This window comes from Callithrix jacchus, chromosome 7 (genome assembly GCF_049354715.1).
Source record: "Callithrix jacchus isolate 240 chromosome 7, calJac240_pri, whole genome shotgun sequence".
Classification (NCBI taxonomy): domain Eukaryota; kingdom Metazoa; phylum Chordata; class Mammalia; order Primates; family Cebidae; genus Callithrix; species Callithrix jacchus.
In genome coordinates this window covers 142,997,878-143,010,211 of record NC_133508.1, presented here as the reverse complement: position 1 = coordinate 143,010,211, position 12,334 = coordinate 142,997,878, and the positions used below count along the sequence as shown (strand labels likewise).

General features: G+C 33.7%; 1 protein-coding gene across 2 annotated transcripts in view; it reads right to left on the bottom strand.

Moving 5' to 3' along the window:
* The window catches only part of COL11A1 (collagen type XI alpha 1 chain), a 215,057-nt gene that overhangs the window by 27,841 nt on the left and 174,882 nt on the right, over positions 1-12,334 (bottom strand). For both annotated transcript variants that reach the window (XM_002751147.6, XM_035252270.3), the window contains 4 exons: positions 12,030-12,137; positions 11,565-11,618; positions 10,857-10,910; positions 9,765-9,818 (listed from right to left, as the gene is read on the bottom strand). In XM_002751147.6, coding sequence (XP_002751193.3) covers positions 9,765-9,818; positions 10,857-10,910; positions 11,565-11,618; positions 12,030-12,137 — 270 coding nt within the window. The remainder of the gene's footprint in view (positions 1-9,764; positions 9,819-10,856; positions 10,911-11,564; positions 11,619-12,029; positions 12,138-12,334) is intronic.

The following is a 12,334-nucleotide window of genomic DNA, read 5'->3' as shown; positions in this document are numbered from 1 at the left end:
GATGTGTGTGTGCACAGTAAATTAAAACCTCATCTGTCATTGTAATCAATTAATATGTTACTATTTTAATTTTTTATTATGAACTTTCCTTTGGCAATATGAGCTGAACTCAAATTTCCATTTAATATGTGCATTTTTTGGGTTATAATGCTTAAATTATTTTAGTTAGCTGTAGATTTTTTTTTTCAGTGAAAGGGTATGGAAGTAGCTAAAATGATAACTTTAGTAGTAAAATTCCATGTCTTATTGAAACCAGCTGTAAAAATTTTCTAGTGCCTTAAGGAAACATACACTCATTACAAATGCATGACAGAAAGTACATGCACTACAAATGATAATGCCATCCTCCTACTTGCTTCATAACCATTAGAATGTTCTTGCTCAGTATCACTGCCACTCACAACATTGTGATCAATATTCTGTCAGGAAGTTGTATTATCACTCATGCGTTAGATTCAATTACAGAGAAAAGTGGTGATACTTTTGAACACATTTCCTGTCATTGCTACTTTTGTCATAAGGTGTTATAAAACTTTGGGGGGCCGAGGCGGGTGGATCACGAGGTTAAGAGATCGAGACCATCCTGGTCAACATGGTGAAACCCCGTCTTTACTACAAATACAAAAAATTAGCTGGGCATGGTGGCACGTGCCTGTAATCCCAGCTACTCAGGAGGCTGAGGCAGGAGAATTGCCTGAACCCAGGAGGCGGAGGTTGCGGTGAGCTGAGATCGCGCCATTGCACTCCAGCCTGGGTAACAAGAGCGAAACTCCGTCTCAAAAAAAAAAAAAAGGTTACTTTTTTATTGTTTCCACAGTGGGAAAGTAAGAATCTGAGAAATGTTAATTTCCACAAAATATGTACAAAGCTAATTTAAGATTAACATTTCTAGATGAACTAAAGGGAAACAGATTGTAAGTCAATTCTGTAGCCAACCAAACCACAAGCCTGTAGAACAGATATTACCTTACTGCATACGCATATGTTCTCATTATTTTCACACAGCCATAAGTCATGTGATAATATGTACCCTTGATATGCTGTGAAGACAGTGGTTCTTTACCTCTGCAATCCTCCTTCCCCAAACTCATAACCCAAGACTAAAACATCAGACAAATTCCAATATAGGGCCAGCCTACAGAACACTTGAATTTGACAGTACTCCTTAAAATTGTCAAGATCATCAGAAACAAAGGAAGTCTGAGAAATCGTCACAGCCAAGAGGAACATAAGGAGACATGATACCTAAATATACAATATGGGATCCTGAATTGGATTCTAGAACAGAAAAAGGACATTAGGTAAAATCTAAGGAAATTGAAATAAACGATTGCCTTTTATTAATAATAATATATTAATATTGGTTCCTTAATTGCAATGAAGCCACCATACTAATGTAAGATGTTAATAGGAAAAACTGTATGTGGATAACTTCCTGCATTATTGCCTTAATTTTTCTGTAAGTCAAAACTGTTCTAAAAAATGAAGTCTATTAATAAAAACACCAACTTTAAAAATAAAAAAAAAAATAGTATTAAATTGATTGCTGCATCAGACATTGCTGTCTGCGGACTGAACCCAAAGGTTTGTGGTGACAGTATTCTCAAATCAGTTTCAATTCATAGAATTCACTCTGTATTATTCCCCTCTATGATTAGATGCTTTATGATCACCATGGTATAGACAAAGTGACAAAGTAACCTTACATATGTACAGTGTATAAACAGAGTGATCTCACTTATATATGGTGCTTTCATTATTCTTTTAGACACAGAGTCTCACTCTGTTGCCAAGGCTTGAGAGCAGCGGTGTGATCTTGGCTCACTGCAGCCTCAAACTCCTGGGCTCAAGCCATTCTCCCACCTCAGCTTCTGAGTAGCTGGGACTAAAGGCTCAGGCCATCGTATCTGGCTAACTTTTGTATTTTTTTGTAGAGACAGGGTTTTGCCATTTTGCCCAGGCTGGTCTCCTGCTCCTGAATTCAAGTGATCCTCCAGCTTCTCAAAGTGCTGGGATCCACAGGCATGACCAAATACCTCCTTCTATTTAATAACTTAGTTAATAACTTTAGTTTAATAACTTTATTATTTCTTAAACTGGTCTTAAATCTCTATTGTTTAACAAATCCATTCTATTAAAAAATATGTGCAGTTGTCATGAATTTAAATGCTTCTATTTTTGGCAATTGTTCTCATGGTAAATTCTTTACCATATATGTCACATGAATTTGCATCAAGAAATAACTAATTTATATTATTATTATAATTTTTTTAAATTACAATATATTATACTTTGAAAGTGCAGTTAATTAATATTCTATATCCTTTCTGTATGTGTATCACCAAATTAGCTCAATATTGGTCACCATTGAACTCAAACGGCAAAGCATAATTCAATAATAAACAAAACTAAGTTTACCATGAATTTATTGCTGATGTCCTTTCCTTTAATGTAAACAACTTGGACATTAGAAGAAAATATTTTACTCCTTTTTATCTTTACCTTTTAATTAATAATAAGCTTATTTAGTTTATAAATAATACCACAATTTGAAACCCTTATTTAATGCTTAATAATAACATCCACTATTTCAGATCCTGGCAAATTCAAGTATTAGGCTTTGTGCTTTAAATATACATTTTCTTAATTTAATTTAGTCCTCACTTCAGCACTGTAAATTAGTTGTTATGCCCACTTTATAAATGAGAAAACTGAGTCTCAAATACATTAACTTATCCCAAGTCACATTTTTAGGTAGCAAGGTTATGAAACAAGTTCTGTCTGATTCTGATGCGACAGCATTCTGGTCTACTTTGTAGTGAAATTAAGATAAAAGGAGTGTCAGTTTATAGACTGCAAATGATCTTAGCAAATGAACTTTGCTTTTTGTTTTTTTGAGAGAGGGTCTCCTTCTGTTGGTCAGGTTGGAGTAGAGTAGAACAATCACGACTCACTGCAGCCTGACCTCCCGGGCTCTAGCAATCCTCCCACCTCAGCCTACCAGGTAGCTGGAGCTACAGGCAGGCACCACCACATCTGGGTAATTTTTTAAAGTTCTTGTAAAGACGGGAGTCTCACTATGTTGTCTCAGACTCCTGGGCTTAAGCGATACTCCTGCCTGTCTCCCAAAGTGCTGGGATTACCAGTGTCAGCCACTGCACTTGGCCTGTTTTTCCATTTCTTTCTTATTCTTTTTTTTCAAGCTAAGCCACCTATTTGTTTAGGTTGAGGTTGAGCTATTGACTAAATAGTGTTGCAGGCTGTAAATTAAGAGTGCAAGCATTAATTGCTGTTGTTAAATCAGAACAAATCATAGTTTTAGTAATAAGATTGTTAACAGAGTAATTTTTTACACCATTACAATATATTTTACTCTGGTGAAGAAAATAGCTTATTATGTAAAACAGACAAAGGCATTTAAGCATGCCAGTTTATCCAAACCTAATATAGTAAACAACTTAACATATTGTATTAAATGGCTTTCAGTTTCAATTTATTGTTGCCATATTTTAAAACAGAAAAATCTGCATATTATTGCTCAGTCAGGCTGACCTAGGGTTGATTTTTCTGCTACATCAAAATGAATGTGAATAGCTTTGTAAGCGATGCATAGCCACCACAGTCCTCATGTTATTATTAATTCATGAATACAAAGTCTTCCAACTTTGTTTACAAACTAACTAGAATGGATTAAAATAGCTCATCATCTTTCTATAAATTATAATTTAAAAAGAGAGAAGAGCACTAAAATTTTTATGAGGTTATTTTAAAATAATGTATCAAAAATCAAAGCGAACTCCATTAACACACTTTCTAATAATGCAAAAGAACATATACTAGAATGACTCAATATTATATTATTTTAGGCTTTCAACATGCAAATGCATTAGATAACACAGTACAGTATCATTAACTTAGAAGCTTCCTACATACCACTTGTAACAATTGCAATCCACTTCTTTCCACAGAAATAACTACCATCCTAAATTTTTGTTAATCATTGCCTTACTTTTCTTTATCATGTTTAATACTTATGTTTAAATGTTAAACATGTCCTAAAAAATTTTTCATATGATATAAATGAAACAATGTAATACATCTTTCCAGTTCAATATTATATACACATACACACCCAAGACATATGTATAAACATACACATATTTATTGTTTGACATTTAATATTAGATTTTGAGATTCATCTATGTTATCCATGCATCTGTAGTATATTCACTTTTATTGCCTATAACATTTTAGTTTTTGAATATACCTCAATTAACTTATCTTGTCTACAGTTATTATTAACAAAGATAACACAACATTCTTCTTTGGGTCTTTTGGTGATTATGTGAAAAATGTCATCTAGGATACGTGCTTAGAAATGGAATTACCAGACGGTAGAAAAAGTTCATGTTAGATTCTAGTAGGTAACATAGAACTATTTCCCTAAAGTGGCAGTACCTAGTAATTCACAACAAGTAATCTTCACTGGTTTTTGAAAACATTCTTCCCAAGGCCGGGTGCGGTGGCACACGCCTATAATCCCACTTTGGGAGGCTGAGGCGGGTGGATCACGAGGTCAAGAGATCGAGACCATCCTGGTCAACAAGGTGAAACCCCGTATCTACTAAATATACAAAAATTAGCTGGGCATGGTGGTGCACACCTGTAGTCCCAGCTACTCGAGAGGCTGAGGCAGGAGAATGCTTGAACCCAGAAGGTGGAGGTTGTGGTGAGCCGAGATTGTGCCATTGCATTCCAGTCTGGGTGACAAGAACGAAACTCTGTCTCAAAAAAAAAAAATATATATATATATATATATATATATATATATATGGTATCTCAATGTAATTCTGGCACATTTTTCTGATTTCTAAAAATATTTTTTCATTTTTCATGGGCATTTGTGTCAAATACTTTTCATGCCTTTGGCATATTTTTTTCTATTGTTTTTTCTTGCTATTCTAATTTGTGAGAAATGCTTAGATATTCTAACAAATACTTATATATTCTAACAAATTATTCTGTGCAAGTTTCCTGTATATTAGAAATATTTTCTCCTAATCAGATCTTTTTGTTCCAATGTCTTCTAAGTATTTTTGGATAAATAGAAAATTGTAATGGTCATATATTTGATACATCAGTCTATTCCTTTCTGGTTATGCCTGTGTGATTAGAATTTATAACTGAAGCTCAAAAATTTATTATCCATATGAAAAAATGCTCATCATCACTGGTCATTAGAGAGATGCTAATCAAAACCACATTGAGATACCATCTCACGCCAGTTAGAATGGCGATCATTAAAAAATCTGGAGACAACAGATGCTGGAGAGGATGTGGAGAAAAAGGAACACTTTTACACTGTTGGTGGGAGTGTAAATTAGTTCAACCATTGTGGAAGACAGTGTGGCGATTCCTCAAGGCCTAGAAATAGAAATTCCATTAGACCCAGCAATCCCATTACTGGGTATATATCCAAAGGACTATACATCATTCTCCTATAAGGACACATGCACATGAATGTTCATTGCAGCACTGTTTACAATAGCAAAGACCTGGAATCAACCCAAATGCCCATGGATGATAGACTGGATTGGGAAAATGTGGTACATATACACTATGGAATATTATGCAGCAATCAGAAATGATGAGTTTGTGTCATTTGTAGGGACAGGGATGAATCTGGAGAACATCATTCTCAGCAAACTGACACAAGAACAGAAAATGAAACACCGCATATTCTCACTCATAGGCGGGTGATGAAAAATGAGAACACATGGACACAGGGAGGGGAGTATTAAACACTGGGGTCTATTGAGGGGAAAAGGGGAGGGCCAGCGGGAGGGGGAGGTGGGGAGGGATAGCCTGGGGAGAAATGACAAATGTGGGTGAAGGGGAGAAAGGAAGCAAAACACACTGTCATGTGTGTACCTATGCGACTGTCTTGCATGTTCTGCACATGTACCCCCAAACCTAAAATGCAATAAAAAATTTAAAAAAAATTTATTATCCAATAATTTTTGCTAAAATATTTCAAAGTTTACCTTTGACATTTATGATTACAAATCAACTGGCATTGAGTTCTGTGAAATGAGATAGATGAGGCATATTTAATCTTTTTCCACATAGGAAATCATTTATTCCAGCAAAATTTTTTTAATAGTCTATCCACTTTCCATTGATGTGTAATGCCCAATTTGTTACAAATGAGGTTTACATATACCATTGGATGTTTTCTGGGCTTTTTCTTCAATGACACCATTGCCTATATATCTATATAACAATAAGTATAACTTTGCAAATAAATGATCTTATTTTCTCATTATTTACCCATTTTATCAATGTACTTAACGGTAATTTTATTTTTTTAAGTTTTTTCCAATTCATTTTAATCAGGGAAGTTAATCATGTTGTCTGGTTAGAAATATTGGCACGAATGGGAGTAACATAATTTTTTCTATTTTCTAATTGTATTTGACATTTACATCTAAAGAAAACCTCAGCAACTGCTTACAGTTTAACAGTATCTTATATATTAATATCTTTATATCAATAAAACATGTTTAATTTATATATTAATATCTTTATATTAATAAAATTATAATCTTTAATTTTTAATGAAAAATAATTATTGATTATTGCTATGATTTGGATATTTCTCCCCTCCAAACCTCATGTTGATATTTGATTTCAAATCTTGGCAGTAGGCCCAATGGGAGGTGTCTGAGTTATATTGATGGATTTCTCATGAACAGACTAATACCATTCCTGGGTAGGGGTGAGTTGCTTCTCACTCTGTTAGTTCCTGAGAGAGCTAGTTGTTAAAAAGTGCCTGGCACCTCCCCTTCCCCCTCATGCTTCCTCTTTTACCATGTGATTTCTGCACACGCATGCTCCGCTTCTCCTTCCACCATGAGTGGGAGCAGCCTGAGGCCCTCACCAGAAGCAGATGTTGGCATTATGCTTCCTGTAGAGCCTGCAAAACTGTGAGCTAGATAAATCTCTTTTCTTTATATATTTCCCAGCCTCAGGTATTCCTTTATAGCAACACTAAATGTACTAAAAAAGTAAGCTTCATGTTCTTAAAGCAACAAATAACTAAACTTGGGTGTACATTATATTTTCATGAATATACTACTATATTTTACTATAACTATTTCTAATATATGAAAATACATCATTCATTATAAGAGACAGGAATTAAGAATCAGGGATTAACTCATGTTTTAAAATTATATCTTGTTTAAATAGAAAATGCAGAGGTCAAACTTAGATGTAAGTGAATAAGAAAGCAAATGCATGAACTTTCTCCTACTCACAACTATGTTGGTGTTGTAGAACACAGATATAATCTAACTCTCTGGGTATGTACTGACTTTTCTATGATATTTTCTCAATTCCAGTACTTTGGAGACGTCTTCCCAGAAGTCTGAGTTATTCACTAAAATTATAATTGTTTTTAATTACCGATTAAGTAATAAACACAAATATATTTTAAAAACATCCTATATTAAGAATAAAAATGTATTACATTATTATGATTTAAAAATTAGTAAATATTACTGAAAATATTTTGAAAGCTTATAATATCAAGAGTGTCAACATTATAATATCAAAATAGTTTCACACAACAACTTAATAGCTTTAACGTACAACATTTTTATGTGATAGTTATAGGTTTGTATATAAGTTGGGTCATGTTATTCTAAAAGGGGGCTTGAGAGTTACTGGTTCACACCTATATGTCCCTTTTTTAATGTTTTCATTAATACTCTTTAATAAATTATTTTATTCATTTACTTAAGAAATTTTTCAAAACTACTCGGTTGTGCTCAAAATGAGTGATTCATGTGACCCACCACTGAATGGCTAAATAAATGAATTCACTCCAAAACTCTCACTCTGTAGTTCATGAGAGAGCTCTTAACATGTCATCATGTTAAGAGAAGCCATCTCAAATATCAAAGGGTAATTAGTTACATTTATTAAAAATTATAAATGTGCAAATTTTTGACATATTTTAAAATGACACTAGATTAGACAGGACTTGCTGAGAATTTGACTTGAGTAATGAAATGAGCTGAGAAGCTGCCAACATATATAATAGAATATTCAAAATCAATTTTGACATAGTCTTTCCTTTTCTAGTTGCTACCATGCTTTCAAGCAAGATTTAATTTCCTCTGTACAAAAGCAACATGCTTTATACTTGTATGATGATTTTCCTTGAGCTCAGAAGTGTATAATAACTATGACATAACTCAGAGCCAACACAGCAACAGTTATGATGTGAATTTTTTTTATTATATTACATGAGTTATCTTATATTCAGCCCAAACCTTGGGTTGGTGTTCAGTCCCCTGAGAAACAGAGAATACACAATTTTTCCAATGTAATACAGGTAATAACTGGTGAAGATTGGTTGAAAGTCAGCTATTGTGACTGCATTGTTCTACTAACCACATTATATAGTATCCCACCATCTGAGGCCAGGGGAAAGAAACAAAATGATTTCCTGTTGTTTCAAGAAGGATTTAAACCCATACCATTGTTTTATATAATTATTCTTCCAAAGTTCTGAAATAGTATAATAGATACTTATGCATCACAGTTTTATGAGCAGTTGGACTTCAAGCAGAAAGAGGCAACAGATATCAAAAATCATGTTACACTTTCTAATTACTTTATAAGAATAACAGCCCCACGGTTGTTTAGGGATAAATCTATACTGAGACCATGCTTTGGGGCTTTAGACAAAGTAAAAATAATGAGAGAAAAGGTAAAAGAATACACTTGGCCAATAAAAAGCAAATTGTGTTCAGAGACAAGTTTCTATTATAAATTAAATTTATTTTTGGCAAAGAGAAATGTTTGCAAATATTGATTCAAATTTGTATTGCTGAGAGACAAAAGTAAAACCCATTCACATTCTATGTTTAATGTGAGGGTATTCCATGTGAAAAAATCTCCTAAAATAAAGATAACATTAGAAAACAGTAGTGGCCCAATAGCTCTGTGTCTTTTGATTACTGAAGAGGGAATTAACCTGAGAAATATATTTTGATGTTATCACCTATTCCATTTATGTGTCAGTTTGAAAATAGACTGAGGAGGTACAGAAGAACACTGCAAGGTGAGATAGCTGCTGCAGGAGGCAGGTCTGCCCAGATTGCTTTATTATGAACATAATGCATCAGTGAGAGAAGATTTACAGTAAAGTAAATCTCCTAGGGTCTTCTACGGCCAATATTTTCAGCAATGTCTATTTATTTATATTTTGCTATAGAACATCATTAAAATATTGCTTCCGAGTCAGAGAAGTTTGACAATGTAAAGCAATTTAACATTATATACTGATTCCTGAGCTCATTCTATTGATATACTCAGGTTTTTACAATGTTTTAAGTTAGCACTGGACTTCTGACAGCTCAACTCCATGTATTACATGAGAAGTTAATGTTCAGGATATTATCAAAGTCTTTAATAATAATCTACTACATTTGTACAAAGGTGTGTTCTAAGCACAGCGGAGTGGAAAACTTCTTAAGTAGAAGTTGTTTTCCTCATTTTTATTGTGACAGTAAAATAGTTAGAATATATTCTATTTGAGTTATTATTTGGCACGTTTAAAAACTGTTTTAATGACTTATGATATTTTTCATCATCTTTATAACATGCTGCCTGCAGCTTACATACATTACATAAATTTATATACATGGTGACTAATGTGTATATGTTTCAAATAAAGAATTAAAGAAACTTACTCTTTTTCCAGGAGGACCTGGTGGGCCAGCCTCACCGGATGGACCAGGAGGACCCTATAAAATGTGAAAAAAAAATACCTTTTATGAAATGGGATATTATTTTGTGACCCACATAAACTTTCAAAATCTTGATGGAAACCAACCCTCTTTCTTCATTTCCACATATCAATATTTCCTGGAAAATCTCAGCCCTATTTCAGATACCTAAACTTCTTTTAGATATTTATGGTTAGAGCTGGTAAATTTACATAGGAAAATATTCATAGTTACAATAAACTGAATCAAATTCTCTTCTACTGCCTTGTGAAGGACATGCTTGCTTCTCCTTCCACCATATTGTAAGTTTTCTGCCAGCCATGCAGAACTGTGAGTCAATTAAGCCTCTTTCCTTTATAAATTACCCAGTCCTATGTACTTCATAGCAACATGAGAATGGATTAATACACATGCTGAGATATGATCCACAGGTCCTATCTATACAGACTAAGCTTGTATGTGTGATAGCAAAGCATCTAGTGGGAATGGTCCCAGAGACAAAATTGTGTTGGAGGATAGTTTTCTTTGGCTCCAAAGTGAGTGCCCTCCCTTACTTTCTCCCTAAGTAACTACCTGTGGCCAAAGTACACTTCTGTATTATTCCAAAATTTTTTTTAAAAAGGTCCTATACTATGTTGAGAGTTCATTTAGGTTCATAATTAAAATAATTTATGCTAATGATGGGACAATAACTTGAGCTTTTTTCTTTTGGTATTATTAGCATTTTAATTTTTTAACACAATGGATAAAAATCATATACTAATGACATTGTCATACTATATCAAATTCAGATATAGTATGACAATGTCATTAGTATAATATGATCGCTTTCTTTTATTGTAAAGACTGCTTATATTTCTTAATTTACATCAAATAAGAAACACTCCATGTAAGATTGACTTTTAACTGGAATTCAAATTTTTTTTTGACAATTCTTTCAGAACAAGTGCATACTCATAGAGCTATGTTCTTGAAAGGCCAATTAGTTCTGATTATCTCATAAAATGCTTTGAGACTACGTAAAAATTAAAAAAAAAAAAAAGATTATTTACTCACTGGTTGACCAGGATCTCCATCTTCACCCTTGTCACCACCAATACCATCTTGACCCTGTAAGAAGCAAGAGAATATGAAGCAAGATATATCTCAGTGTCAATAAATCACACTACTTATTAGGAAAAAGGTATGGTAGACCATCTCTTGAGATACATTTTTAAATGGACAAATAAAATCATTATATTCTTTTAACCATTTTAAAAAAATATTGTGGTACCTCTCACTCTCCCCACAAAAATCTGTAAAACTGCTACTATTAATATATCAAATTTAAAATACAGCACGCTCATTATATAAGGAAGAAAGAAGATGTTAGTGTACAATGCCAGTGAATCCTTTCACCATGAGCAAATATGGTACAGTTTGAAATAGGATTTGCATTATAGAAGAGAAAAGAAAAGCAAAGATCTTGTAACTTTGAATTAATAATAATAATGCTACTCAGATAATTTGTTTTTACAACCCATGAAAGTCTAGGAACCTAATTCAACTTTGGCACCTGTGTTGCATAAAGAGCTTAATCATGCAACATTGATGCAATAGTCTCCAACTATATGGATTTTCCTGAAGTTGCAATTACTTTTTATGTTTTATTTTTCTTTCTGTTTTTGGGAGTTCACTTAGGTAATTAGATCTTTCTTTATTAACAATACAGAAATTGGAAACATTCCCACCAAAATCATTTCTTAATTTTTCCATGATACTTACTGCAGGGCCAGGTTCCCCAGGAGGACCGGGATCGCCAGGAAAACCAACAGGACCCTAAATGATGTTTTGAAACAAAAATAAATGAAAAACAAATTTTTATAAAGTTATGACATCTTGGAGGTTAAGAGGTTAATGTCATGGCAAAATCTGCCAGAATATTTCTCTTCTCCTGAGAAAAATTTAGCAAACCACCATGGCATGTGTGTACCTATGCAACAATTCTGCAAGATCTGCACATGTACCCCAGAACTTAAAGTACAATTAAAAAAAGAAGTTAAATTAAGTAGATGTAACAAATAAAAAAAATTCTAAAGAATTAATTCAATAGAGAATGCTTATGAATATATGAAATGATGAAAAGTTAGATTTAGCAACTATGGTCCAGAGTTTCAGGATGACTAATCTAAGAAAAGCTCAAAGGTGAGTTTGGCATAAGTGCCACGAGAGGTGACCAAACTTACTTACCGGATTACCCTTAGGGCCATCATCACCTGGTGGCCCCTTGGCACCAGGAGGTCCAGCAGCTCCAGGTGGACCAGCTTCACCTTTCTCTCCCCTTTCGCCTTTGGGACCCTATACGATGTTAAAAAAAAAAAAAAGAGCGTTATCTTACAAGTTTTGCATAAGAGTTAATTAACCTTGGCACATTGGGCCAGACAATTTTTGCTGTGGGAGCTGTTCTGGGCCCTTTGAGAAGCCTTACAGCATTCCTGGCCTTTACTAACTGGATACCAGCTCTCCACGGTTAAATACCAAAAGGGTCTGCAGAT